The sequence below is a fragment of the Argopecten irradians genome, chromosome 2 (genome assembly GCF_041381155.1).
Source record: "Argopecten irradians isolate NY chromosome 2, Ai_NY, whole genome shotgun sequence".
Lineage (NCBI taxonomy): Eukaryota > Metazoa > Mollusca > Bivalvia > Pectinida > Pectinidae > Argopecten > Argopecten irradians.
The window spans coordinates 60,620,954-60,646,823 of NC_091135.1; the positions used below are offsets into that span (position 1 = coordinate 60,620,954).

Sequence of the window (25,870 nt, forward strand, 5' to 3'; positions counted from 1 at the left end):
TCTTTTCTAGACTCTTAAACCTATGCACATCTTTAACAAGACAATCTGGCTCGGGTGTTATGTAACATATTCTGGGAAGATTCCACGCTTACGTTATAATTTTACCATTTTATTTTCATTTGGTGGTCATTTATAGCAAGTCTGAAGAAGACGTCACGTTGCAATGTACCTACAAACCTTTGATTTATACACCTCTATCCAATCTGAAGAATAGAAGCTTCAGTTAGGAGTCACTTATCTTAAACTGTGATGATATATATAGTAACTGTATTTCAATACTTTGTTTGTACAATAACTTTTGACATCTCGATTCTCATCCATCACTTGCAGTATTGGTTGCAGAACTCCATCACTGTAATCATGACCTCGTCACAGATCCTGGATCCATTTTACACTACTGACATCACAGTGTCTGTCCACTGATAAGTGCCACCTAACGCCCTGGATTGGCTGTAAACAAGTCAATACCATGGCCATATAAAATAATTTTCCCTGGTTGAAGGAATATTTGTCTTCAGATTGAAACTGGAGCAATACTGTGACAACAGTTTTTAAAAAAAGTACAATGGCATTTTCTGCACTAAAGCCTAAACTGACAAAACGGCCAATTTTAAGGAATATTCTACATAATTTACTTCAAATAGTAATGAAGATTTTTACTGATCAGGTGAGTTAACAAATGGCAATTGAGAACAACTGATGAAAGGGTGAGGGTGACAATTCACAAAAGACTGTCACACAATTGTCAAACCACCCAGAGTACAGCTGTACACGAGTCTGGGACATAGTCTGGGTAGTGATCACCATAACAGATACTTCCCTTATCTGGGAAAGGAAATAAAGAACCACAACTGTTTCCTTTTAACTCGTTTTAATGAACATTTTCATTAATACTTCAGATTTACAATTATGTAAAACATTTCAACAACTTAAACGCAAAATTATAACATACGTATAACTTCATGTCAATAAATTAAACACAAAATTATAACACACGTATAACTTCATGTCAATAAATTAAACACAAAATTATAACACAAATAATTTCATGTAAATAAATTCATCATAAAATTATAACACATGTATAACTTCATGTCAAAATAACAATATATGAATGGAAATAAATCATACTGAATACATCTAGTGCATTTTGCAATATCACTGAAACTCTAAGTTTTCATTATTATCATCCAAATATTCAAGATATTTGACCTAAATTCATTTGCTAAAAAATCACATGTGTACATGGCAACAAAAATGTTCCTGTAACAGTCAATTTTGACAGTATGATGAAGATGAAATCATGCCCAGTCTAAACTTCAACCCAAAAATTAGCTTTCATCTCTATTCCAACAGAATTCACGATATCAAAGAAAAAAAAAAAAAACACTATACAAAGAAGCTGCATTAAAAAACCTTCTGGGTGGTATTAATTTTTCAACAAAAAGTATTTGCATATAGATTTGAATTCAAGTCCATATAGAAGATTAAAAAAACCCAGAGATGATGGTAAAAGGCAACTAAATAAATCAACCCTACATCAACATACAGCTTACAATGATCACACAGACTTTGGTATTGTATCACAGCGTCCTCCTTCATAATAATAACACCTGGACCCTTCATGAACATTCCTTAAACTTAAGAAAGTCCTTAACTTAAAATTACCGGTAGGAAAGCATTACAGACATTAAGGAAAACCTTAACCTTAAAACCTTTAGGACTTCCTTAAATTTCATCATGTTTGTGAAACTGGATCCAGTTTTACAGCTAGACTTTAGTTAGGAGAGCCAGGAGAACATAATAAATTAATTTATACATTTGGTACAAGAAGCCCTGGTCTCCAACTATAGAGATGGTAATTAGAATTACATCAACCTGTGATTTTACATTGGAAGAACTAGAGTAGCCAGACATTGTGACATGGATGCACCTACATTTGTTGAGAAGGTTATTATTTCAGAACAGCCTTACCATAAATAGTCTTTCCATCATATCACATCCTTACAATGTCTATGGTAGCAGTGTATCACAGTACCATCTAGGTTTAAAGGTGTAAGATACTGTGGTGACATTAATCCCACCGTGACATCCATATTATGTTGAAGTCAATAACTTACTCCTAAAGGGCCTTCGTCTGAACTTTCCTTTTTAAAGTTGGATCCGTTGCATAAGTCTTAGTTAAAGGTCCAGCTCCAGCTTTCTTAAATTGGTCCTTTTTCTCTCTTTGTTTATTCATTGCAAGTCGTTTTCTTTTAGAGTCAGCCCAAGCTGGAGATAAATCAAGAGGATGATTTTTTTCCACTTGTTTAGAACAATATTTTACTACAGATGGATGTATTCCTCAGATCATCAAATGCATTCATTACACTGAAAACCAACCCTTTTGAGACTACCAAATTTCATGATGTCCATTTCGCATTCACTTTTGCATATAAGTTGGCTGACTTTAATTTACATTTTGATGTATCTGAGGTAAGATATTAATTTGAAGAGACAAACTTTCACAATTTGACAATCAAAATAAATTTGCAAAAGAAAATCGTGCACAAAAAAAGTGAACTTAAAGTATACTGACAATCCATAAAATATATGCAAGTAAGGAAACAAACTGAATGCCGATACTTTTGTTAAACATTCACATGATGTAGCAAATATTCAATTGAAATCTGCAAGAAGATCAAAGGTGATTCACAAATGAAACAAAACATTTACAACTTACCATCTGTAAGAAAAAGTCTGACTGACTTTTTTTCTCCAGGGTTTTTTGGATGAACAAGTTTTGGAGGAATTTTGAAAATCTTCCTAATGGCCTTTTGTCTTAAAATTGATGCAAGCACCAGGCCACAAACATTTGAGGTAAACCAGTAGGTATTCAAAGCCTGAAGTGAAAAAGACCTAAATCAATTCATTTCACAAGATGTTTTGTTCAATCAACATGATTTTTCTCATTACACACTCTAATTAAACCTTTATTAATGGTCTACAACAATTATTACAAAAAGCTCTCAAGCCACAAACAATTGTGGATAAGATTTAGCTGTTAAGGAGGCCATTTAAAAGTAAAGTATTTTATAGGACCCTGCATTCACATCAGTTTCACCTACATAGTGCCACTAAGAGGCCAAGAATGTCTGTATCACTCAATTGGTTATTGCATTCAAATACTGTATAACTTCAATTTCAAATGTCAACAGTTAATTCCCGCCAGTGGTTATGAAGAAGTTGAGTGTTGAAGGATTGACGAACGGTGCATGCCGGGGTATCACATTCATTTTACCTTGGTCCTCTTGGAGCAGGTGAGTTACTGTCTAGCGCTTTAAATTCGCCGCTGGGGTTTAATTTCGCAGTGCACCTGCTCCAGATATTTTGCGGATAGCTTGTACATCGACATTGTTTTAAGTCAGTATTATTCAAGCTTATTTACACTGTACATTAAAATTTGATAAGGGGATAAATCAACTTTGAAATAGCACTACACTTGTCAACATGTGTGTTTTTAATTGTGCCTTATGTGCACACTGTCGTCATGTGTCAGTGGGTTCACTCGGAAGAATTCACTGAAGTAGAACTGATACTACATAGCAGATCGTACTAATGTACGTAGTGAGTTGTTATAAATAAATTGTTTACTTTACACGATTTAGGTTTGTTTTTACTCAGTCAACAGGCAATTGTCTTGGTATAAACACGTACATACACAGTAATAATGTCTCTAGATACATGGCTAAAACATTGAAAACTGGGCATACGTACACCACTATCGCCGATATTACCCGACCAACGGCAACTACAAGATGATTTCACAGATGAGATTACAACTGCAGCATGTTGCTAAGGACAATCCAAACAAGAGGCCCATGGGCCTTAATGGTCACCTGAGTTCTGATACAGAATGAAACAAAGACATATAAACACTTTATATTGACTCATCAGGCCCTTGAAGTCAGTCAGTGTTTTTATAAATTTGACTTTTTAATCTATGAAGATTTTTTGGTTCCATCAAATCTGTGAATTTAGAAGAAAGATTTTTGAAATTTTAGCCATTTTGACCCCTTTTGGCCAGCCCCTCTGGCTCCTGGGCGTTGGCCAGGACCAATATGGATATGACCTTAAAATGCTATTTCAGGTTAATAATTCTAATCCAGTTTGACTGATTTCCTATGAAAACTAAGCAAATAATGTTCATAAATGTGTTTTTCTTATATAAACTATAGTAAACCTAACCCCCTGCCCAGGGGTAAACCTGAGATCCCAGGGTCATATAATTCACAATTTTTTAGAGGGCCTCAAGACCTTCATATCCATGGAAAGTATTTGATTCTACTATACCTGCGATTGGAAAAGAAGATTTTTGAAATTTTAGTAAATTTTACCCCTTAAGGCCCCTTTCACAGCCCCCTCAGGGGTGGGGATCATATAATTCACAATTTTGATTAGCCTTATGCTTTAAAAGGTTTGGGCAAAATTTCATTGAAATTGCTTCTGCTGTTTTGGAGAAGAAGTAAAAAAAGTAAATTGTTTATCGTCGCACGACGGACGACGGACAAAAGACGATTAGAATAGGTCACTATGAGACTTCATCTCAGCTGACCTAAAAAATTGAAAAGGGGAGAGTGCAGGAGTAACATCCCAGAAATGAGGGCAAAGATAGCTTGATACATTATAGATAATGGACCGGCAAAGGCTGCTTGATACATTATAGATAATGTACTGGCAAAGGCTGCTCGATATGTCATAGATAATGGACTGGCAAAGGCTGCTCGATACGTCATAGATAATGGACTAGCAAAGGTTGCTTGATACATCATAGATAATGGACGGGCAAAGGCTGCTTGATACATTATAGATAATGTACTGGCAAAGGCTGCTCGATATGTCATAGATATTGGACTGGCAAAGGCTGCTCGATACATCATAGATAATGTACTGGCAAAGGCTGCTCGATACGTCATAGATAATGGACCGGCAAAGGTTGCTCGATACGTCATAGATAATGGACCAGCAAAGGTTGCTCGATACATCATAGATAATGGACCGGCAAAGGCTGCTTGATACGTCATAGATAATGTACTGGCAAAGGCTGCTCAATACGTCATAGATAATGGACCGGCAAAGGTTGCTCGATACGTCATAGATAATGGACTGGCAAAGGCTGCTCGATAAGTCATAGATAATAGACTGGCAAAGGCTGCTTGATACGTCATAGATAATGGACTGGCAAAGTCTGCTCGATACGTCATAGATAATGGACCAGCAAAGGCTGCTCGATATGTCATAGATAATGTACTGGCAAAGGCTGCTCGATACGTCATAGATAATGGACTGGCAAAGGCTGCTCAAACGTCATAGATAATGGACCGGCAAAGGCTGCTCAAACGTCATAGATAATGGACTGGCAAAGGCTGCTCGATACGTCATAGATAATGGACCAGCAAAGGTTGCTCGATACATCATAAATAATGGACCAGCAAAGACAGCTCGATACATCATAGATAATGGACCAGCAAAGACTGCTCGATACGTCATAGATAATGGACCAGCAAAGGCTGCTCGATAAGTCATAGATATTGGACCGGCAAAGGCTGCTCGATACGTCATAGATAATGGACTGGCAAAGGCTGCTCGATACGTCATAGATAATGGACCGGCAAAGGCTGCTCAAACGTCATAGATAATGGACTGGCAAAGGCTGCTCGATACGTCATAGATAATGGACCGGCAAAGGCTGCTCAAACGTCATAGATTATGGACCGGCAAAGGCTGCTCGATACGTCATAGATAATGGACCAGCAAAGGCTGCTCGATAAGTCATAGATATTGGACCGGCAAAGGCTGCTCGATTTGTCATAGATAATGGACTGGCAAAGGCTCGCTCGATACGTCATAGATAATGGACTGGCAAAGGCTGCTCGATACGTCGCAGATAATGGACTGGCAAAGGCTGCTCAAACGTCATAGATAATGGACTGGCAAAGGCTGCTCGATACGTCATAGATAATGGACCGGCAAAGGCTGCTCAAACGTCATAGATAATGGACTGGCAAAGGCTGCTCGATACGTCATAGATAATGGACCGGCAAAGGCTGCTCGATACGTCATAGATAACGGACCGGCAAAGGTTGCTCAAACGTCCTAGATAATGGACTGGCAAAGGCTGCTCGATACGTCATTGAAACAAGAGGCCCAGAGGGCCTGTATCGCTCACCTGGTTTGTAATGCTCAGTTATGTTTTGAATACAGGTTCATTGTTTCTTTTCTAAAGGAATTTAAATATTTACCTCTATTTCCGCTATCAGTCCCCGCCCCTCCTGCCCTCGGGGGGTCAGAGTCAAAATTTATACATCTCTATTCCCCTTCCCCCAAGGATGTTTCTGGCCAAATTTGGTTTGATCCATGCTAAACTGTATGACTAGTAGCGATTTAAAGGATTTACCTTTATTTCCCTATTGGGCCCAGCCCCTCCTGCCCCCGGGAGTCATAGCCAAAATTTCTACAAGTTCTGTTCCCCTACCCCCAATGATGTTTGTGGCCAAATTTGGTTACAATCCATGCAGAAATCTAGGACATGTAGCGATTTATAGAATTTACCTCTATTTCCCTATTGGGCCCCGCCCCTGCTGCCCCCAGGGGGTCAGAGCCAAAATTTATACAAGTTCTGTTCCCCTTCCCCCAATGATGTTTGTGGCGAAATTTGGTTACAATCCATGCAGAAATCTAGGACAAGTAGCGATTTATAGAATTTACCTCTATTTACCTATTGGGCCCCGCCCCTCCTGCCCCAGGGGGGTCAGAGCCAAAATTTATACAAGTTCTGTTCCCCTTCCCCAATGATGTTTGTGGCGAAATTTGGTTACAATCCATGCAGAAATCTAGGACAAGTAGCGATTTATAGAATTTACCTCTATTTACCTATTGGGCCCCGCCCCTCCTGCCCCAGGGGGGTCAGAGCCAATGTTTATACAAGTTCTGTTCCCCTTCCCCCAATGATGTTTGTGGCCAAATTTGGTTACAATCCATGCAGAACTCTAGGACAAGTAGCAATTTATAGGATTTACCTCTATTTTTCATATTGGGTCCCGCCCCTCCTGCCCCTGGAGGGTCAGACCCAAAATTTATACAAGTTCTGTTCCCCTTCACCCAATGATGTTTGTGGCCAAATTTGGTTACAATCCATGCAGAAATCTAGGACAAGTAGCGATTTATAGAATTTACCTCTATTTACCTATTGGGCCCCGCCCCTCCTGCCCCAGGGGGGTCAGAGCCAAAATTTATACAAGTTCTGTTCCCCTTCCCCAATGATGTTTGTGGCGAAATTTGGTTACAATCCATGCAGAAATCTAGGACAAGTAGCGATTTATAGAATTTACCTCTATTTACCTATTGGGCCCCGCCCCTCCTGCCCCAGGGGGGTCAGAGCCAATGTTTATACAAGTTCTGTTCCCCTTCCCCCAATGATGTTTGTGGCCAAATTTGGTTACAATCCATGCAGAACTCTAGGACAAGTAGCAATTTATAGGATTTACCTCTATTTCTCATATTGGGTCCCGCCCCTCCTGCCCCCGGCGGGTCAGACCCAAAATTTATACAAGTTCTGTTCCCCTTCACCCAATGATGTTTGTGGCCAAATTTGGTTACAATCCATGCAGAAATCTAGGACAAGTAGCGATTTATAGGATTTACCTCTATTTCCCCTATTGGGCCCTGCCCCTACTGCCCCAGGGGGGTCAGAGCTAAAATTTATACAAGTTCTGTTCCCCTACCCCCAACGATGTTTGTGGCCAAATTTGGTTACATTCCATGCAGAACTCTAGGACAAGTAGCGATTTATAGGATTTACCTCTATTTCCCATATTGGCCCCGCCCCTCATGCCCCCCGAGGGTTCAGAGCCAAAATTTATACAAGTTCTGTTTCCCTACCCCCAACGATGTTTGTGGCCAAATTTGGTTACATTCCATGCGGAACTCTAAGACAAGAAGCGATTTATAGGATTTACCTTTATTTCCCCTATTGGGCCCTGCCCCTCCTGCCCCCGGGGGTTCAGAGCCAAAATTTATACAAGTTCTGTTCCCCTACCCCCAACGATGTTTGTGGCCAAATTTGGTTACAATCCATGCAGAACTCTATGACTAGTAGTGATTTAAAGGAAATGTTGATGGACGGACGACGGACGGACGACGGACGGACGGACGGACGGACGGACGGACGGACAGACCAGGTGAGCTAAAAACGGATTTACCAGGTGAGCTAAAAATGGGTCGTATTATAAATGAGAGTACAGCATGCAGTATTAAAAGCAGTTATTTGAAATCAAACACTCCCGGGAAAACAAAAACTGTTGCTTAACCGTGTTCACCCTGAGGCAGACCACTTAAAAGTCTCCATGTATGACTCTACGTCAGATACAGGCTTATATTGTAAAGATGGCATTTGAACAGGCAGGGCTGTAAGTAGGTCCTTAAATTATTGATGTGAATTATGACGATTGTGGACGAAAGATATCTGTTACAAACCTTTATTCAAATTTTCTATTATTTCTATTTATTAAAGTGAGTTCAAAATGTTTGCAAAATTGTTGTGCTTTATGTAATGATAACGATACCTCTCAACGTTGTGCGAAAAATTTCGCTGGTGTTCAAGATTCACGGATTTAGGTGGAACTGGGAATATAGCGAAAATAAAACCCCGCGAAATAAAACCACTATACAGTAACAATTTGATATAAATTATACAGTATTAACAATATTGTGAACCAATAACATCTGCCCCTTGGGATCTGTGGTTTATACAAAATTGAGTTCCTTTCAGTTAAAGATGTTGCTGGCAAAACATATGAACCAAATAATTTCATTCCTAGAGCTAAAGAAGGACTTTAAAGGCTTTACAAAGCTTTGCAAAAATTTCCATATTGCCCCGATTCTCAGGCACCTGAGAAACCAATTCAAAATTGGTTTTCCATTCTCCAAAGAATGCTTATGATCAAATTTGGTAACAATCCAATCAGTTATTCATGACAAGTAGCAATTCAAAGTAAATGATGACGGGTGACGAATGGAAAGATGCATGGCATAAGCTTATCAGTCCTCCAAACAAGGTGAGCTAGAATCACATCACACTTACCGCAGGGAAAGTCATCATGATGGGGGCCATTATAAACGGAATGGCTCTCATAAAATATCTAGATGCGACTGAGCCAGATCGACTTGAAACTCCTTCACTACCCAACTGTAAACAAAATAAAAAGTTCGTCAAATTAGTATCTCGAAAATTGTCACATACAGTGCATATGATAATCTGCTGCCTAAATTAAAATGGTTTTGAAGTCTAATTCTCTATTATCACATTGCCTTGTGATAGTGTAGAATAGTACTGACTAAAGTCCATACTGCTGATGATGCTACCCAGCAGATTGCCACACCAGGTCATGCCTACAGACAGCAGGCCACATTTAATCATAGCAATACAATAATGACACTGATAATTAGGTTTTTGATATACAAAGTTCAATGCCAATAGAAGTTATTGTACACATTCAATGAATTTTATGAACAGTACATTATTTATTATTGTACACATTCAATGAATTTTATGAACAGTACATTATTTATTATTGTACACATTCAATGAATTTTGTAAACAGTACATTATCTATTATTGTACACATTCAATGAATTTTGTAAACAGTACATTATCTATTATTGTACACATTCAATGAATTTTGTAAACAGTACATTATCTATTATTGTACACATTCAATGAATTTTGTAAACAGTACATTATCTATTATTGTACGCATTCACTGAATTTTGTAAACAGTACATTATCTATTATTGTACGCATTCACTGAATTTTGTAAACAGTACATTATCTATTATTGTACACATTCACTGAATTTTGTAAACAGTACATTATCTATTATTGTACGCATTCACTGAATTTTGTAAACAGTACATTATTTATTATTGTACACATTCAATGAATTTTGTAAACAGTACATTATCTATTATTGTACACATTCAATGAATTTTGTAAACAGTACATTATCTATTATTGTACCATATGATTTGTGTTATTTGATGGGACATTACTCTATAGACAGAAGGAGAGTTGCGCGGAGGTTAGCACTGGCAAAACGTAGAAGGGATCGGAGAGTGTGAGATCTGTGAACCATAACAGACCTCCTGTGGACATACTCTCCACCGGATAATACGCCATCTTTCTTAGACCCATGAACACCGAGAGAAATATTGGCATCTGCAAAGAGAACATGAATTAGCATCAAACTAACCAGAATCTCTCCCTTACACATTTAATGTACAAATCTATATCAGTTTATAAATTTAAAAAATGAAGTACCGAGAGAAATATTGGCATCTGCAAAGAGAACATGAATTAGCATCAAACTAACCAGAATCTCTCCCTTACACATTTAATGTACAAATCTATATCAGTTTATAAATTTAAAAAATGAAGTACTCAGAGTATTGGAAGACTTCATAATTGCTAGTCAGATAACAAATAAAATACATTGCAAGGCATCCTTGATACTCCAGGGGTTCCGATCACTTACAATCTCTACATCCCTGGACAATCTCATAGTAAAATTGGAGGCAGCTCAGTGAAAAACAGCTGAACCAATCACAGGCATACAAAGATTTCCTTTGAAGACTACAGAGAGAGTGACATCCAATTGCAACATCTAAGCTACAGTCGACTACAGTGTACCGTTATACAGCTCTTTTGATGTACATCAAAGAACTGAATTACCTGTTCTGCTACCTCCAATTTTACTATGAGACAGTCCTGGGGTGTAGTGAATTTTCAGATTCTCAGCCATACACAAAGAGTTTAAAAACAAGAATTCCACAGAAGTGGATGTGTCGCCTGCACAGCATCACAAAAAATAGTTATTTACAGTTGAAAATATTGTTTATAATTTGGTGAAGTTATCAAGTATCAATAAATATTTTAATTATCGAGCGGAAACCATGGATTTATCTGTTTTGACAATTTTAAAGTCCTGTAACTCTTGCAAATATTAACGGATTTTGACCATTATCAAACTCATCCGAGATCTCATTGATATCAAACAATATCTTAAATTTGGATGAAATCGGACGATTAATTTTTAAGTTATCAGGTAGAAAATATTGATATATATCTGTTTTGACGATTTTAAAGTCACGTAACTCTTGCAAATATTGAATGATTTTGACCATTATCAAACTCATCCGAGACTACATTGATTTGAAGCAATATACCAAATTTAGTTGAAATCGGACAATAAATAATTAAGTTATCGCACAGAAACTATTTCCCGGACGCTAATGACGCCGCCAACGCTACCAACACCCAAGCCGCCGACGCCAACATAGTGATACCTAAGTGTCACCCTTGCCTTGCAGACCACACAATAAGAGTCAAAGATACATTTGTTTATCACATAATCCATCTGATATCCAGTGATTTCGCCTGTGTAATATTTTTGCGTATGTCACTAGTGTAATATTACCTGGATTGATTTTCATTGGATGGAAATTCATTGTGACGTCAGACAGGAACAATAAAATGATGTAAGGAAAATTGACGTGATGTCAGGATTACGAGGACAGCAGGACAAAATGGCAGCCTCCGCTGGATTTTTGGAATACATTTTTGACATGTAATTCTTTGTAAAGAAGGTTTCTGTAGTTGTGTTATAAAAAGTATCTTAAATTTGTGTTAATTTCATATGAAATTTTATGAAACTCGTCTCGAAGTTTTAATTTTTGCTCGCCAAGGCAGGCAAAAAAAAAAAAACTTCTTAGACTTGTTTCATAAAATCTCATATGAAATGAACACTCATGTAAGATCCTATATTTATATTCTGGAAATTTGTGTAACCTTCTATAGGTGACTACAAAGATATTTTACACGTTAATTCACTAGTTAAAGGATCATATGTTTTACAAGTGATATAAGACAAATCTTGAGGCCTACCATTCAATGATCTATGTTAGACTCAGACAAATAAAGAATGATATTTCCTATTGTTTTCCCTCCTTCCTCTCTTCTTATTATATATTATAACACATAGTTGAATTTGCTCAAAATGAATATGCTAATCTATGGACCATGCAGAACCTCTTATGTACTTTCTTTGAAATAATGAAAATAAAACTTAAATTGTCAAAATCAATAAGGGCGGTCTGGTAGCCATTTTGTATTCAGATCATCAGACAGATATTAAATAGGCACAACAATAGACAAAGGGAAAAATATTCAGGAATATTTCAGTGGTTTCCGTAATTGGCAGTAAGAGGCCCATGGGCCTTTATAAGACAATAAAAGGAACTTTTTAGCATGAAGTTTCTGATATCTTTGATGACTTACAATTGATGGTCATTCATTTTAACAAACTTGTTAGCCTTTTCTCCTAGCGTGCTACAGGCCAAATATTGGTAATTGGTTATTGATAAGAACTCATTTTAAGATTATAGCCTTTTTGTTGACCCCTGTGACCTTGAATGACGGTCAAGGTCAATTATTTGAACCCTTCAGTTCTGATGACCTAACATTCAAATAAGATCAACTTTTGGCCATCTTGTTTTCAGATCAGTCTGAAAATGCAATAAAGACAACTAAAACCCAAGAGGAACCTATTTATAAAATTTATGATATTAATACCTTCTGTGCTTTCTGAGAAAAAATGATAACAAACTTACATTGTCAAAAGCAAATATGATTTTTTTATCAGTTCCAAATTTGCATTAGATGCAACTTGGACCTAAAAGGAACCCATATTATAAAATTTCAGGAAGATTCCTTCAGAACATATCGAGAATAAGTGATAAACTTTGAATGTCAAAATTTAAAATAACTGCCTGCCAGCCATCTTGTTTTCAGGTCAGACTGGAAATGCAATAGGCACAATAAAGAACCATGACTGCCTGTTGGCCAATCTTTCTTAAGATTATACTGAAAATGCAATAGGCGCAATTAGGGAAATATATGAAGTTGCAGAAGAATCTCTTCAGGACTTTTTGAGAAATATAGATAACATGAATTGGTTACAGATGGCGGATCATCAAACATATGATTTGAATGACCCATGACAACCGTCTGCTGATGGCTAAAACTTCAGTATTTTGGTGGGGTTTTATTTGTATTACTACTTAATTGACCAACCCCTTACCTGTAACAATGGAATCATCATAGACATGGGGTTGGTATTTGTTTTCTTCATAAATTTCTTCATTTCTAACTGTCTCAGAGCATCTGAAAGCAAATCATATATAGGAATCAAAATGAAATACCATGTTCTGTCAATATATATAACTACAAAGAGCAACTTTGTCAATAGTTTGATAAACTTCCTATGGATTTGGAACAAGTAATGCTCAAAAATGTGTTTCTCTGTACATATATTAACTACTGTAAACTTGATGCCTCTCAAGGAGAATTCACTTTAAAAGGACATTAAGATCTTCAAACTTTGAAGATTTGATTACACCACATCTGTAAGTTGAGAGTTTTGAAATATTAGACAGTTTGACCCCTATTTGCCCATACCACAGCACCCCCTAGGGTATAATTCAACTATTTAGATTGGCCTTAGCCCAAAGAAGGGGGTTTATGTAAATTTAAAGACATCAAACATCTAAATTGCTTATATTAAAGACTCAAATTGTTTTCCTCAATATTGGTCTGTAAAATAAAACAAATACACTATTTTAGTTTGTTGATCTATCAAATTTTGTTTGTTTGTTTGTTTGATTAATTAACGTCCTATTAACAGCTATGGTCATGTAAGGACGGCCTCCCATGTATGTGGTGTGTTGCGTGTATGTTGTGCAAGGTGCATGTTTTGGGAGACTGCAGTATATTCATGTTGTGTCTTCTTGTATAGTGGAACTGCTGCCCTTTTTATAGTGCTATATCACTGAAAAATGCTGCCGAACACACCAAGCAACACACCCCACCCAGTCACATTATACTGACAACGGGCGAACCAGTCGTCCCACTACCTGTATGCTGATAAGATTGATGTGATTTTAGAAACTTACATTCCTGAAAATTTCCATTTATTTTGGCTTCGGATAGTTTTGTCTGGAGGCGTTCCATCTCTGGTTTGTTGTTGATATTGTTAGTCACAACCCTTTGAGTTAAGACCATCAGTGGAAAGGAAGCCAATCTGATAACAACGGTAGCTAAAAATAAACATATAAAAGTAGGTCAGGACCTGGAACGTAATCTGATGTCAGCAGTCGCTAAAAATAACAAGAGATCCCAGAGGGATCTTGGCGCCCACCAAAGAATGATCTATGTCTGACAATGGAAAGATAGATCTTTTCTCTACTTTTTAAACATTTTAAACATACTACACATAAAATTTGAGACAGATTGCTTCAGTACTTTCTGAGAAATATCAGTAACAAACTTCAACTATCAAAATCCAAGATGGCTCCTTGACGGCCATCTTGTCGATCAATCGGCCCAAAATCGCAATATGCACAACTAGGCCAGGTCCTAGGGCAACCTACATGTGAAATTTGAGAATAATCCATTCAATACTTTCTGAGAAATAGCGATAACAAACTTTAACTATCAAAATCCAAAATGGCTGCCTGGCAGCCATCTTGTGAGCCGATTGGTCCCAAAACACAACATGCACAACTAGGGCCATAGGGGAGCCTAGATATGAAATTTGAGACAGCTCCCTTCAGCACTTTCTAAGAATAGCCATAACAAACCTTAACTATCAAAATCAAAGATGGCCCCCTGGCGGCCATCTTGTTGACCGATCGGTCTTAAAATGTAATATGCATAACTAAGGCCCCAGGGGAACCTACATATAAAATTTGAGACAGATCCCTTCAGTACTATCTGAGAAATAGCGATAACAAATTTTAACTATCAAAATCCAAGATGGCTGCCTGGCGGCCATCTTGTTGACCGATCCGTCCCAAAATGCAACATGCACAACTAGGGGCCTAGGGGAACCTTCATATGAATTTTGAGACAGATCTCTTCAGCGCTTTCTGAGAAATAGTGATAACAAGAATTGTTAACGGACGGACGGAAGGACGGATGACATACCACGGACAACAAGAGGCCCAGAGGGCCTGTATCGCTCACCTGTTTTTTTTTTGTAATTATCACAACAAAGACTCTGACAATTAGAAAAATTGACTCCTAAAGTTTAATTTTGAATCACAACCATACAATGATTCTACTGATACCATAAAAATATGCTATCCAATATATAGGTTAAGAGACAAAGTAATTTATATGAAATTAGTTGCCTAATTGACCTTTTTGACCCCACGTCTATTGCCATTTATATGGAAATAGCCAAATTGACCCCTTTTGACCCCATCCTTCAGGTCTCCTCTACTTTATTACTCCCCACCCCACTCCATTTGCACAATTGAAATCCCCACCCTATAAGGATGCTACCATTGCATTATGAGTGCTATCTCATGCTTAATTTCAGAGAAGAAGTCGTTTATATGGAAATAGCCAAAATGACCACTTTTGACCTCGCCCCTCAGGCCCCCATGGGGTCAGCCCCATCATTTGTACAATTTTGAATCCCCACCCTGTAAGGATTTAACCATTGCATTATGAGCGTAATCCCATTTTTAGTTGCAGAGAATTAGTAATTTATATGGAAATAGTCAAATTTACCACTTTTGACCCTGCCCCTCAGGCTCCTGGGGGGTCAGTCCCATCATTTGTACAATTTTGAATCCCCACCCTGTAAGGATTTAACCATTGCATTATGAGCGTAATCCCATTTTTAGTTGCAGAGAAGAAGTCATTTATATGGAAATAGTCAAATTTACCACTTTTGACCCCCCCTCAGGCCCCGGGGGGGTCAGTCCTATCATTTGCACAATTGAAATCCCCACCCTATAAGAATGCTACCATTGCATTATGAGTGCTATCTCATGCTTAGTTTCAGAGAAGAAGTCGTTTATATGGAAATAGCCAAAATGACCACTTTTGACCCCGCCCCTCAGGCCCCCGGGGGGTCAGCCCCATCATTTGTACAATTTTGAATCCCCACCCTGTAAGGATTTAACCATTGCATTATGAGCGTAATCCCATTTTTAGTTGCAGAGAAGAAGTAATTTATATGGAAATAGTCAAATTTACCACTTTTGACCCCCCCCCCTCAGGCCCCCGGGGGGTCAGCCCCATCATTTGTACAATTTTGCATCCCCACCCTATAAGGATGCTACCATTGCATTATGGGTGCTATCACATGCTTGGTTTCAGAGAAGAAGTCGTTTATATGGAAATAGCAAAATTGACCCCTTTGTACCCCGCCCCTCAGGCCCCAGTTGGGTCAGCCCCATCATTTGTACAATTTTCAGTTAGTAGCCCATAAGGATGCTACCAGTCAAATTTTTTTTAAATCCGACCAATGGATATGGAGAAGAAGTCGATTGTTGACGGAAGACGGAAGCCGGACGCTGCGGTATCCCATAAGCTCACCTCGGTCCTTTAGACCAGGTGAGCTAAAAAGCAATTTGAATAGCGCACCATCTGATGATGGTGGGCTAAAAATGTTAAAGTAGGTCATTTGATTAGGTCAGTAGATTTCAAACAAACCATCTGAAAGAAGTTAGCCATTTTTTAAATCTTTCTGCACTCATGGTACATTAATCTGTTACAGTAATCATGCTAATATGTACGTTATCCTTTGAGAAGCATTACAATGTACTATGTTGTGATTCACCTGTAAAAGACTTGCAAGTACATGTAATATGAGATACAATGCTTATGTTAGAGGTATTGTATGTTGTAAAACATTGTTAAATCCATAAGTTTATATAATTTTAACTCTTCTCCAGTAAAGGGGATTGCGCTTATAGGGGGAAGGGTGCTAGTTACGGTGAATATGGTATCTATTATTACTGGTATTCTGCTGAATTTTACAATCAGGTGATATTTTACATATATAAAATGCAATAACAGAATTGCTTAAACTTTGTTAGCAGCAAATTACTCCATATTGACTTTAGCAGGCTTGAGACTGTTTCATGATTTTGGAGCCTGATGTTTTAGGAGACACCATGGCCAGTGTTCAATGTGAGCATTGTATTCAAGGAAATATCTAACGTCCTAAAGTATGTTTGTTCAATATATAAATCTATCAACAGCAATGGATACTTAAAGACAATAAAACAATCTTATCAACAAATTGTTAAATAAACTTCCCTTGGAAAAAATCTCAGGCTAGGTATGTTCATTCAAGTAGAATCTGCTGTATACATAAGAAGCAAGTTTGTAATCATAATTATATAAATGTGTTTTTAAACATGGCTCGAATTTTACATTCTTTGTCACTAGCTAAAAATAGCAAGTGCCCTAAATTTTTACTTGCTAAAATATATTTTTACTTATAATTAATATCCATATTCAAATTACAGTTTTGTTATATATAAAATCCTTTATTTTTGCATGATGATGTGAAGTGTATATATAAAGTACATAATGTATATCAACAACATTATAGTAAGAACTGGGTCCCCATATTTTCCATTAAAACAATTTTTCACAATCATTATGCCATTTTTACAGTTGTCCCTGATAAAAACCATTTGCTAAAATAAGCAAGTGCATTTTTTTTCACTTGCTATTCTGGTATATCTACTTGCAAAAAGCAAGTAAAAAAGGTTGAAATTCGAGCCCTGTTAAAGACTGAAAGTTTTATATGATAATTTTACGAGTTACACTACACAATGTCCTGTACAGTTTTTTGTGTTTGGTATTGCGTAAACAAATAGTACACTGACTACCTACATACTCTACTACATAGTATTCAGGTTTAGAAATCTTATTTATACTCACATAAAACTATTGCTTCCCACCATGGCAAACCAAAGCCGACATGAATGTACTCGAGACCTTGCTGATAGAGACCTGGGGGCCAGTAACTACCAAGTCCCATACTCGCCAGACTCGGCTCCCCGAGGGCGTTCACAGTCTGTGTCACATCCACAACATCAGGTAACTTTGGTGGTTCCAGTATGTATCCAGAGCTGTCACCTGTTACCTGAACAAACAACAAAGTTCACATTACTGATTTCACTGTCGTATGCATTAATAAGATTAGACTTAAAATCATTTTCTATCTACCTCAATACAAACTTATGGAAAGATTTATTTTTAAACCATTTAATGTTGATAGATATGAATCAATCATGGAATTGGTTGCTGTGAAACATAGGCTAGGTTACTCCTATTATCTCCAGTCATTGTTCTAGCTATATCCCTAGTTGTTTTTGTTTTACCTTAGCTGCCTCTGTGCTGTTGTATCGTAGAGCTGAAATCACACTCCATGTTGGACCAACACCACACTGACTGGATCTCAGCCCTGTACCCAAAAGTCTGTTTCGAGACTGTGTATCATGGCCGCCCTTGACATTTGCTGGATGGAACCGTCTTTTCTGGATGGTCTGAAATTGAGTAAGTGCATGTGATCTGGATTTAAAGGGTGTGTATAATTTCCCTTATTTGCATAATTTACCTTAATTAAGTTAATTAGATAACACTCTTGTAAGTAAGTGTATGGGCAAGACCATTCTTGATACCCCAGGGATCTCTATCACTGTCATTATATCCACCGCTGGAATATGGCAGAGCAAAACTGAAGGCTTTTAGTGCAACAACGGATGAACTGGTAATTTGGTCCTTTGATAATACATTAAAAGAATCAAATAATGGCTTTGAAGTTTGGCGTCGCTCTCTCTCTCTCTCTCTCTTCAAATGGAGTCTGGGCAAGCCTGTGAATATTCTGTTTTTTCTCCTGGACCATCTTAAATTTTACTATGACATAATCTATTGGTGGATGTATATAACAACAGTAAAAGTATCCCATAGAGCATCGAGGTTGGGGCAATACTGAACTTCACTTCTCCGTCCAAGTTTTAGACTCAATTTAGTCAAAATCCATTTGACCAAGTTATTTTGTGACTATTAAGCAGGATTTAAAGGACTTTTCTTTCTCATTTTTACGGTGGCTTTCTCCAGGAGGGCCTATGCAAGTTTTGAAATTTGACAAGTGTAGCGGGATTGGACTTGATTGGATCATCGGTGACCAGTTAGCTCAGTCAGTTACAGCATTCGGCTAGGCCTAGTGTTTGGAGGTTCTGTGTTTGAATTCCTGTCTGGCCGCTACAATTTCTCCACAATTTTACACAAGTACAGTACGGTTAAGATACCTCGAAATGGTTTAATATGTTACAATGACTTAATGTAGCTCTAAGCAATGAATATTGTTTTAGGCCCTTTTGTCATGCATCAATATTTCAAAACTTAACAGGTGATCGAGCTTAGTTTTGGAATGATACATTGTAATAAATTGACAGTCACATTTAAGAACTAAGCTTTGCGCATTGAAATTCTAAGCTCTGTTCTGGTAACATGTAAGTAAGCACAAGTCGTCTACTGAGTTTGCATGCATCAAGGACGTATATGAGAAGGAAAAGTCACACTGGGTTTTGGGCAAGTACGGCACAGGAGCTTTTATGTTTGTGCACTGACTGTGATGTTGGGCGACGACTGATTTTGATATCAGCCGGCGCAGCCTTTGATGTAGCTTGTGGGTGCGAGGTTTACCACCTTACTTTCTGAAGTGTGCTGTTATTTCATGAGCTGTCATATTTTTTTTTAACAAAAAATTAAGACATTTTTTCTAAACCTTTATCCTTAAAGCAAGTACTTAACGTTGTGAAATTCAATTAACTTTACATTGGTGATTCGTTTGACTCGATAAGACAAGTATTTGTTGAGAAAAATGTTTTTTATTCCCGGTTCATAGGCGTCTCGCATGGTGTTTAGTAGTATAAAGAGAAATTGATGAACCCTTCTAACTTATAAATCCTTGCATGCATGGATGGCTAAATTTGTATTCGCACTTCCAGTTTAACCAGTTAACTAATGGAAATGCATAAACAGGATTAAAAAGACATTTTGGATTTGTTTTTTAAATAATAGAGAGTGCAGTTCAAACGGTCTGTTCGTAATGCGAACTCTTGTGAAAGAGATGTCTCGGTCACCTTAATCTATGTAAATCATCCGTATATGTATCACAACAAGATCCAGTGTTGCGCAAGACAGTATGCAAAGTCACACTCTCTCGTGATTACTTGTGTGAACAATATACTGTTTTTTTATTCTAAATAAAACATCAGTGAAAGATAAACCTTCCTATTTGATTCTTAACTGAATCTAACATTTACAGTTTGTCCTGAATCATTATAACTTATATGCCGTTTTACGTGACAATTTGCTTTATTATACATGTACTAGAAAATTATCAGATCTATAGTGGGATTGGACTAGGTCGATTGGTGACCAGGAAGCTCAGTCGGTAGAGCACTCGTCTAGTGTTCTGAGGGTCCCGGGTTGGAATCCCGGTCTGGCCGCTACATTTTCTCCTCTCCTGTTACAGAATTGGCGCCCAACTAAATAACCCACGGTGGTGGCCATGGTGTTTTGAAGGGTCTCGTATGTCTTCGAGAGCGAAGACTTCGAGAAAGGAGGGATGAGTGTAGTGGGATAGGACTGGATCGATCATCGGTGACCAGGTAGCTCAGTCAGTAGAGCAGTTTGCTAGAGTTCTGAGGGTCCCGGGTTCGAATCCCGGTCTGGCCGCTACATTTCCTCCTCTCCTGTTATAGATCAAAGCTTGTAGGCTTACAGCCGTGCTACCCCAACTGAGAACGACGCTTGTATATAAACGCCTACCGCTCTACCGCTGATATAAATCGATGTATTGAAAGAGTGTTCTGTAGCCGTGTTATTTCCACAGGTAAATTAGTACTGGATGCTAACCTCCGGCCTCTCATCCAGCTTAACGAAACTGAATGGTTAGTTAGCTTAACTGATCTATATATCATCAACAATGCGTCTGCATCTACTTAAAAACAAAACAAATATTCTTCAAATTGCATCAACATTCACTTGACTAGTATTTCTTTATTTAGATATTTTAACAAATCTTCATATTTCTAGTAAAATTGCATATGAAACTCCTTATAGATCTAGTAATGGTCATTACGTAGGGAACCGCCATACCATGACCCGGCTGCAGGCCGTGTGCAAAAAGTCAAAAGACATGTGGGATTTATAAGACGAGTCCTAAACTGTCCCATAATTAGGATTTTCAATAAGTGGTTTGAAATATTATTACAGCAAAACTGACAAACTACAAGGTTAGTGGCATTTTAACTGTACTGTTATATATAATTAGCCATCAGCTTAGATCTGGTGCCGCACAGGTAGTGAGTTTACTCACAATATGATTATTGCAAGGCAACATATCTGCTATCCGATTGCTCTTTAAAGTTTGTTAATGCTCTCAAACACACTTATAACTTATTGTGGCAATTTTAAGTAACTAGATTATAATATTTTCAAATAGCTCTGATAACTTTTCATGTGTAATATCTCCAGACATTGACATGTGTACGTAATACGGCGGACTGCCAATGTTTTTGACATGTTCTGCAAGATATATTTCACTGTTTCAGTTACGGTAGCCAATAAAAGAAAACAAACACAGTGCAATTATATTATATCATTTCTTCTAAACACAACACTACTTTGTACAAGTTTGCCAAGCATATATTGGGCATGTTTTGCAATGAAATTACCAACTTTGTAACATTGAATTTGTGGTTCCCCAGACATCATTTTCCCCAAAATTTTTGAATGCGCAAAATATACCAATAGTAGATTTTTTTCAGCATTTTCAGCCCTAAGAAAAATTACATGTGCAAAGTACACTGGTGTGTAAGTTACACAAGTTTTTACGGTAATTGTAACAATTACGATTGTGTTTGGTACAGCTCATTTAGCCAGAGCGCCCGCGATTTACCTGTGGATTGGCGACATAACTCGAGTCTATAAATAACTAGCTACACTCATTCAATACATCGATACAAGTCAGCGGTAGGGGTTTATATACACACGTCGTTCTCAGTTGGGGTAGCACGGCTGTAATTGTTGTTTTGTCCCACAGGGACTTGTAACGTAGGTTGTGAGAAAGTCTGTTGTGTATACATGTGTACTAGGCCTATATACTATATATAAAAGGACAAGGGAACCAACGGCTCGCTTGGAAGAGGTACACCTGCCCATACTTGCCAACCCTCCCTATTTTGGAGGGAGACTCCCGATTTTGAACCCCCTTTTTGGCCATTTTAGCAAGTCCAAATTCTTTAATATTCCAAATGTTAAACATCTGATTATACCATCAGAAAGAACAGGTAAAAATATGCAAAAATCAACTTTTAATTTCTTCATAGGGGGTTACTAAGTACACTTTCTTGAGGCTCAAAGTTTAAATACATGAAATTACCCCCATGGGAATTTCAAAAAGTTGGCAAGTATGCCTGCCTCTACAAAAGTTGTCGGTATTCCGTCAAACATGGATAGATATGTATATATTAAATACTTATATATTCTTACATAAATTTTCGATACGGAAAACACAACTTCAGACACGAAATAATATATTAACATACCTTTATTTCATTATGAACGTGGAAAATGCAGTCAGATACCCTCACTGTCGTTATGCCTGTCCAGTGAAATCTAGGTGAAAGGCACTCATATTCCCTTGTAACAAATTTTGTATGCATTCATTTCACTTTCTGGTGATATTTTCCCATTGCAAATACAAATAGGCTATCTCCGATAATGCTTTCATTAATCAAATCCAACAACTAAGCAAGGAATCACACTTTTTTTATCCAGCACTCGACTCTTGTTCGTATAATCCGCCATATTGTAATTGATGATGGGTACCTTTTTAGTGTACTCGCCCTTACCCGATACTGCACTGAAATTCTGTACCCAGACTCTGTATAAATTAAGTTTCATGGTTAAGGTTCTTAGAAGTACCTTTATTTGAAATACACGTATCATTAATTGAAAAATCTAACTTAAGTCGAGACTCTAATGTTTTACTTTACAGTTACCACATTAATATTGTAGCTTTTAGTATATGGGCACTTAGCTGCAATGACGTAGCTCTGAACGACGAACGAAAGATTTCTGACAGATGTCGTCGTCAGAGCTACGATTCCGTCCCATTGCCCGTAGTGTTGCAAAACATCCAGCGGTGAAAATGTTGCATTTCATGTGTGTCATGTAATTGTTTAATTAAATTCAACAATATCAAACATTTTTAACATAAAATGATTATTTATTTACCCACCTCCATGTCTAAATTATGTTTTGAAGCACTTTTGAATATTGCTCACATCTCCGACACGGCTCACTTGGCCGCCATGATGCTTCTCGTTAGAAAGTCTCGCGCTCCAAATATGGCACCTAGTACCATATATGGAATGACCTACAAATTTTCACTACGAAAGAAATAAATGTTACAAAATTTTTAACATGAACTTTAAAAAATCTTTTTTGCTTAATTCTTAATATTACTTACATTTGTTCAGTTTCACTATATTTATTCTTAGTTTGTTGGCTTTTCAAAACTTTTAAACATATTTTACCTGTTGAGTGTTTCATTTCGTCACGGTTTCCGGTAAATCAAACATGGCGGCGTATTTGAACAGAATTATACATGTGTTGTGTTTGCCTTGGATTTTACCACTAATAGTTGATGACAGATTATAATAGAAAGGTTTGTGAATTGAATATTGATCATAGTTGTCAGAACAATACAGTTACATAAGAATAATACCCGTAAAGTATATTTTTATCAGTCTCAAAGTGCCCGATGTGGATCACATCGGGGCTTGCAACACTAGCGGCAACGGGGTGGAATTCATACCCTGCTGGGAACGGAGTGGAGGCAGGGTATGATTATTCGTTCTAGGGCACTGTGTATATGGGGTTTCCAGTTCGGGTCTGGGTATGGGGTACACAATATCCACTCAAATGTGTTTAACCTAGGTTTCAGTTGACAAGCAAAACGACAGCGAGGAAACCTGACTGCATTTTCCACGTTCATAGTGAAATAAAGGTATGTTAATATATTATATCATGATTGAAGTTGTGTTTTCCATGTCGAAACTTTATTTAAGAATGTATTGGTATTATATATGTACATATTTATCCATGTTTGACGGAATACGGGCGACTTTTGTAGAGGCAGGTGTACCTCTTCCAAGCGAGCCGTTGGTTCCCTTGTCCTTTTATATAGTATATAGGCCTAGTACACATGTATACACAACAGACTTTCTCACAACCTCCGTTACAAGTCCCTGTGTTTTGTCCAGGGACTGTCTAGTTTGTCCAAGGATTTAAAAGTGAGAGGATCGCTTGTGTACTCGGGCCTTTGTTGCGAGTAGATTTGTTCTTTTGAGTCAATGAGAAGCTATATAGGTCTAGATCTTCTAGAAAATACGTCCTTTGGGTTTTTAAGTGATGTCTTCTTGAAAATAATAGAAAAAAGTAAGAGCTTCGCTCTTCCCATGCCGTGCATGATTCGCATTATAATGACACCAATTACAAAGTAATGAAAATGATATAAAGATTTACATTGAATGTATTTTCTGTTGTCTGAGCTTCGCTGCAATTCCCACTTGAGCCAGAATATGTCAACAAATTGATCCACCTTGACTTCGAACCAACACGCACATGCCGGAGGGCCGCCATGTTTAAGTAACTCTCAAGACCAAAATTTTAAAATGATCTATAAGTAAAATCATGAATGCTTAAGACTATGTTTACTTGAGATTTACTCAAATATAAAAATTCCGATATAGTGATGGAATATCAGTGTTTTATTTGCTCTCTGGAATGAATGAAAACTTAGTTTTGAGGCTATACACGAAGAGGTTGCTGTCCAAACTAGTCGATAAACTGAAAGCACTTCACTTCCTAACATAGTCCGCTAAACTTGCCTATATTATTAGGCTTTTTTAATTTTTTTTTGTCTATAATTAGGCTTTTTATTTTTTTTTTGTCTATATAGATCTATATTAGGCAATTTTTTTAAAAGCCTAATAATATAGGCAGGTTTAGCGGACCATTCTTAACAGAACAACCTCGAGGATACCATAGGATGGTTTCTGAACACAGGCGAGGCCTCAGCTGGGCCGTTTCCTAGTTGTTCGTTTATTACGACCTGGTGATTTTATATTGTTTTCAGACGAGCTTTGACAAAGCCCTCACAGGCCTGTATAAAAAATGCAAGTCCGTCAGGATTTATACTTGAAATTATGACTTTAATTAACGGTCGAACCGGTTCTTCCGATTAAACGAAAACGGACCAGCTCTTTCATCTAACCGGAAGGGCCAGGGTGACCGAGGCCTAGGCCGTTTTCGATTATTTGGACCTAATTGTTCGTTTATGAATTAAAGACGGACCTGGTGATTTCATATTGTTTTCAGACGAGCTTTGACAAAGTCCTCACGGGCCTGTATCATAAACTGCAGGTCCGCTTGGATTTATACCTTAAAATAATGACTTAAAAACGGTCGAACCGGTTGTTCCGAATAAACGAAAAACGGCCCTATTGTCATCATGCACCGTCTGTCGCCGCCCGCGTTGCGTAAACTTTTCATTCTTACAATTTCTTCTCAATAACCGATAGGCCTAGGATCCTGGCACTGATATTTGGCCTGTAGCATGCTGGGATAAAGGGCTACAAAGTTTGTTCAAATCAATCACCCTGATCTTCATTCAAGGTCACAGGGGTCAAATATGCTGAAATCCTTTGAACAACCTCTTGTGTATAATTAAGAGGCCTAGAGACCTGATATTGGTCCCGTACGTGGCATGCTGGGATGAAGGGCTATCAAGTTTGTTCAAATGAATATCCTTGATCTTCATTCAAGGCCACAGGGGTCAAAAAGGCGAAAATCTTTTAACGACTTCTCAAGAACCAGAAGGCCCAG

The 25,870-nt window shown here is 37.7% G+C and overlaps 1 protein-coding gene across 1 annotated transcript; it reads right to left on the minus strand.

Moving 5' to 3' along the window:
• Window positions 1-860: 860 nt before the first annotated feature.
• On the minus strand, window positions 861-24,659 carry LOC138316131 (mitochondrial inner membrane protein OXA1L-like). The gene is made up of 9 exons (XM_069257651.1): window positions 24,509-24,659; window positions 18,286-18,450; window positions 17,843-18,047; window positions 14,047-14,190; window positions 13,176-13,258; window positions 10,099-10,255; window positions 9,122-9,261; window positions 2,723-2,882; window positions 861-2,271 (listed from the first exon to the last, which is right to left on the minus strand). The coding sequence occupies exons 1-9, from the start codon at window positions 24,623-24,625 to the stop codon at window positions 2,123-2,125; spliced, it is 1,320 nt and encodes a 439-aa protein (XP_069113752.1). The 5' UTR covers window positions 24,626-24,659; the 3' UTR covers window positions 861-2,122.
• Window positions 24,660-25,870: the final 1,211 nt, after the last annotated feature.